At 42.0% G+C, this 5,859-nt stretch overlaps 1 protein-coding gene across 1 annotated transcript in view; it reads right to left on the reverse strand.

Moving 5' to 3' along the window:
* LOC119414146 (syntaxin-binding protein 1-like) overlaps positions 1-5,859 on the reverse strand; it is a 78,826-nt gene that overhangs the window by 47,803 nt on the left and 25,164 nt on the right. Inside the window, exons 3-4 of the mRNA XM_037681269.1 lie at positions 3,261-3,399; positions 411-520 (exon numbers count right to left, since the gene is read on the reverse strand). Of these exons, the coding sequence (XP_037537197.1) occupies positions 411-520; positions 3,261-3,399 (249 nt within the window). The remainder of the gene's footprint in view (positions 1-410; positions 521-3,260; positions 3,400-5,859) is intronic.

Consider the following 5,859-nt stretch of genomic DNA (forward strand, 5'->3'; position numbering starts at 1 on the left):
ACAACAAAAAAGGTTGAATCATGTCATCTGGACTTCGTTTTTTTGTTTTTAACAAAAAAACGAAGTCCAGATGACATGATTCAACCTTTTTTGTTGTTATATACCTGGATGACTGAGAAAACAAACTTTGTGTATGGGCACTCCTGTTCTAAACTATGTAGAGAATTTAACACTCCCTGTAGTTTTAAAATAAACAGTCCATCTTAGAGGATCCAGTGTTTTCTTAGCATCTTTCTGATTAGGGCTTGTATTTCATGTTGGTTTATCTGTTTGTACTTTGTAAAAATGTATCTACTATTATCAGTCTGGTTCAACAGAACTAAATTCGTAGTACAGTCCCAGATCAGTAAGATCCAGTCCTCAGGAGGACTGAAGACCTGAGGTCATGCAAGTCATCCAGGAAAACTCACTTCCGAGATGATGGGGACGCCCATGTGGGCCATGTTGGAGATGATGTCACTGTCCTCAGGTGGGATGTTGGCATGCTGGAGGAGCTTGCACAAGTTCTCCTCAGTCACACCTGACACACACATGGAGAGATAGACACACAGACACATGAAAGTGCACACATGCGACACAAACATGCATGATGAGAGCATGCACATTCACAGAAGCAGCTCATGCAGATTTCAGACAGTACTTCAGTAAATAAAACTAGAATGTTCTGGGAGAAACTTTGTGGGACTGCCACGTTGTGGTCATGTTAATTTTTTTGATTTTACAGTGCTATATGTTGTGCATTTCTCTCAGCTACCACCACATCAAATTTCAGCTTAATATCTCTAAAAATGGCTGATTTTAAGTATTTTTTTCTTTTTAGCTCAGGTGGCCATCTTTAATTTCAATGTGCATTAGGAATTTATAACAACTCACTCTCAGCTAGCTATGGCCAAGCCAAATTTCAGCTAAATATCTCAAAGAATTACTAAGTTATAGTCAATTTTGAGTTTTCTGAGGTAGCTGTAACAGCCATCTTGATCCATCATGGCTCCAAAAGTTAATCAGTGTTTTGTTCAGAGACCTTTTCAGTCTAGGTCATGTGACTTCACTGTGTCAGTGAAGCCTCCAGTATACTGCTGCGTACGTCCGTTCACGCGTATGTACGCGTGTACTGTACGCAGAGGGTTCAGTCTTTGTACTCCAGCGTACACCCCGAGCACCTGCAGAGCAGCTTCACAGACAAGGGGCGTTTACCTTCGGGACTAATTGAGGTCGCCGATTGGTCATTTGCTGACATGCCTACTGGATTGATTGACAGGTCGGAAAAAAGAAAAAAAACGTGAGCGCTGGCAGCCTCAGCCACGGCGGTGTTCTGTGTTTATATGTTGTTAATAAAAAAAAAAGTTTTTTAAACGGGGAGCGCTGGCTCTACAGCCCACACATCAGACCAGCACACCAGGAAATCTCCTGACCCTCCCGCAGCCATGCTGGACCTGAGTTTAATTCGCTTGTGACAAATTCTTTCATTTCTCACCATTTCAGTCATGGCATCAACGGAGGAGGAAGAGATCAATTGCCTCTTGGCAAAAAAAACAAAACAAAACAAAAGACCAGATCAGATATGAAGAAGGGGAATTTAATACATTGGTGTCGCATACAAAACAGTCCGTTGCTGGGCAGTTTATTGTGCGACACCGCGTACGCGTATGCTATCGTAAAAATTTAAGCTTTGCACGGACATGCCCTGGGGGGTACGCTCGTACCTCTGCGTACGTACGTGCGTACCTCTGCGTATGGATGTACGCAGCATACTGGGGGCTTTAGAGGCTGTGAAGAGTCTGTCAGTGTTTTCCAATGAGAAAAATGGCATTTTTGTTTGTGAATCACATCGCCATGGTAACTCAAAACACCAATAAAAGTAACAGCACACATCATGTGCCAAGCTGGTCGTTTTCATATAAAATTCGTGAGGGGACACATTACGGTTTGGGCCGCATTAAAGTTTGATAGAAAAGTAAGACCCTTTTGAGGTGGATAATAGTAAGACCCTTTTGAGGTAGATAATAATACGACCCTTTTGAGGTGGATAACAGTACGACCGTTTTCAGGTGGATAACTGTACGACCGTTTTCAGGTGGATAACAGTACGGCCGTTTTCAGGTGGATAACAGTACGACCGTTTTCAGGTGGATAATAGTACGACCGTTTTCAGGTGGATAATAGTACGACCGTTTTCAGGTGGATAATAGTACGACCGTTTTCAGGTGGATAATGATAGGTGACTGCCTGTTTAGGCAGTCCCCATAAATTCATATCAATTAAACCCAATGTTTGAATGGTTATCAGTGGTTGAAGTCATAGGCTTCGCAACCATTATATGTGAAGGGGACAAGTCCCCCTGCCCACATAAAAAAAAAAATAAAAAAAAAACATTCATTTGGACCGCCCCACTTTTACTATAAAACATTAGTTCAGTCTGCGCAGTTTCTCTTTCTTTGTGAACAAATCCATTCCACTTGATTAATAGGAGAATACTTGGGCCACCAAAACTCCACTCCAGGTTTTCCTGGTTACCTCCAACTCTAAACACAGCAGCTTGTTGCCACAGTCACAATATACGGTGGTCACGGAATATGGTGTAACACCTGCAGTGTTTCTGTGCGTCTCCTCCTGTCTCCGCATAAAATGCACACAGGTGGAGGAGATGGAGACACTTCTGTTACTCGCTCGCCAGTTTAGTATGCTTAGTGTGGGCAGTTGTTGACCAGGGGGTTGATCATAAACATATATTCATGTTAGAAGGATGCTTGAGAGGAGCTACATCTGTAGCATCTTAGCTTAGCAGTAACTGTGATGCTGTAGGTGTACGAGACGCTATGTGTTCAGGTGCATTAAAATTGAAATGTCTTTAAAACCCAACACCTTATTGTCCTCAAGCTTCATGAGAAATATCATTTAGATGAGTAGTGTTGAACACAAGTAAAAAAGTCCAGTGGTGATGGTTTTAATTTCTCTATAAAGACAAATAGTGCCGATCTGCCGCTGTGTATTAAAGTGTATTAAAGTTAAAATGTCTTTAAAACCCACAGCTGAATTAACACAAACTTGGTGAGAAACATGTTTTAAATGTGTGGAATTAAAGGAAATCTAGGTGAAATGTTGCTTTTTTGTACACTAGCGAACACTTTTTTTTTTTAACACGCCCATACACACACACCTACACACATCATTGTGTCCCCCCCACATTACGGATGCTTCTGACGCCCTTGGTTGAAGTACGCAGGAAAGGGGAAATGTTTTAGAGTACTGAATGATCTGACCATTCTTCATGAAGATGTAGAGCAGGATGATACGGATCTTGTCAAATACGCTGACGCTGGCATCCAGAAGAACGGGAACAATGAGCCTCATGGGGTCCTTGAGCTTCTCCCCCTCTGCATCTGTGCCTGTAGCCAGGTCCTTCAAACCAGGAGAAGACAGAAGGGTTCAAAGTTCAGTGTAAAGCTGCGCCCCAATAGAACCAGCAACGGTGTTACTCATCAGACCTGATGCAGTCAGACTGAGACTTCAGTCACTTGGTGGATTCTCAGAGGAAATGATTATAGTTGAGCCCCCCACTAAGTTTACAGGTCTGTTTTCATTTTGTACCCTAAGGTTAAGTCCTCTGCATTACTTCACTGCTCACTTTTCCCTGGACAGAAAACTGTAAACCACGTGTCAAACACATGTTAAATCTGGCCCTTGCTAACATTTCATCTGGCCCCAGATATAATATTTAAATGTAAAATTTGTAATAATTTTTGTTTATTATTAAAAAATTGAGCTTACTGTACTTAGTGCAGATTTATCATGACAGTAATTTGAAGTCAAAACCAGCCATTAGAGATCACAAGCCAGTGTAATTATTGTGCCATCCCCAAGCCTGGGTACATGGTGAGGGATGTGTCAGGAAGGGGATCTGACAAAATGCTTTTACCAAAACTAATATGCAACACCATACTGGATCGGTCGAGGTCAGGGTTAAAAACAACCGCCACGGGTGCTGTTGACAAACAGGGTGCCAGGGGAAATTGTGCTACTGTTAGTCGAAGACCACGAGGAGGGAAAAGTGTCAGGAGACAGAGGGAGAAAAGAAAAGTCAAGAATGTAGGGCTGAGGGTGGCGACTCTAAATGTGGGGATGACAGGTAAAGGTAGAGAGCTGGCTGACATAAAACATCTACCTTCCTTCTCTGTATCATGTGGCCAAGAGACCCAAGTGGAATGGCAGCAAGGCTGACAGCATTGGAGCAGGGTGTAAACTGTTTTACTGAAGGAGGAGTGCGCAAAGAATGTAGTAGAGGTGAAAAGTGTCAGATAGGGTGATGTGTCTGAAAGAAGAAGTAGAAGGTATGATACTAAACATTGTCAGTGGTTATGCTCTACAGATTGGATGTAATGTGGAGGAGAAATATTAATTTTGGAAGGATCTGGATGAAGTGACAGAGCACTCTCAGGGAGGAGAGAGTGGTGATCAGAGCAGACCTGAATGTACATGTTGGTTAAGGAAACATAGGGGATGAGGAAGTGATGGGTAGGTTTGGTGTCAAGGAAAATAAACCCAGGAAGGAAAGATGGGGTGGATTTTGCCAAGAGAATGAAAATAGCTGTAGTCAACTTTCATACATTTTTTGGTCAAATGTTAAGGACAATTTCATTTCTGTGGCCGAGAACAAGAAGTCCAAGACATAATAAAAATCGTCTCCCAAGACACTATCTTATCTCTGCCCATGTACCATATGTTTGTGTGGTGGTACAGAGTGGTTAAAATTACAATTATGTGATTTACAAGGCACACCAGTTAGTAGATCTTACAAAAATACTTGTGACATCTGAGACAGGCTTGCAAATTTAGAAAACAATTAATTCCATTTTTATAAATACTTTTTAAATACAGTTTAAATACTTTAACAAACCAAATCATTTAAAAAAAGTTGACATGAGTGCTCAGGGACCACGCCCCAAACAATTTGTGGTGGAGAAGTCCAGTGAAGCAGCCACAGGCATCTGAAGACCATTAAGTGCAATAATCTGGAGGACCCAAACAGATATGGTCCTCCATAGAGCCAGAACACTGGTAATCTTCCACAGAGACAACAGTTGTAAACTCAGTGGAGACAAAACTGTAGAGACAAAGCAGCAGTGATCTTCCATAGAGACAAAGCAGCAGTGATCCCAACTTCAGCCAAGGACCTATAAAATTCAGTCAACTAATCGCCAACAGTACTAAATTTTAAGCTGACAATGAGTTGGGACTCAACTACTCACCTGCACACACACATGGAGACACACACATACACAGGAGGAGGAGGAAAGCAGCAAGCTTGGCCTTCATCCCACAAAAGCCAGAACAGCACGCATAACACGATCTGCTGCTCAGCCACAACCAAACCCCACACGGGTTGTGAGCCACGTAGTGGGAGCAGGAATTGGAAACCAAGGGCCAGAACAGGCATTGCTGCCTACTTTTATACTCCGCCCAATTAACAGGAAGTGACATTTCCCTAGCCAGGTATATTTCTATACTGCTACATTTGGGTTGATGAGGGCACTGGTTGAAATGTCTGCAGCTGGCTCCATGGACACCTGAACTTTATGAGCTTGGCTAAACTGATAAGAGTATAAAAGTGAGCGAATAACGCAGCTCGGGGCTCATTTCTGTGACATTTTCCATTAATATGCATTATGTATCTATGTTTGTAAGTTGTCTTGAATGGGTGCTTACAAGTAAAATGCAGGTTCAAAAAGCGTTCAATACAAAAACAACTAGACTTTATCTAAAAAAGTTAAATCTGGTCCTCTGGACATTCAAATAAAAAAACAAAAACAAAATGGAGACTGATGAAACAATGGTCTCTTTTGATGTCACATCACTCTTTAC

The sequence above is a fragment of the Nematolebias whitei genome, chromosome 8 (assembly GCF_014905685.2).
Source record: "Nematolebias whitei isolate Nwh7 chromosome 8, NemWhi1, whole genome shotgun sequence".
Taxonomy (NCBI): Eukaryota; Metazoa; Chordata; class Actinopteri; order Cyprinodontiformes; family Rivulidae; genus Nematolebias; species Nematolebias whitei.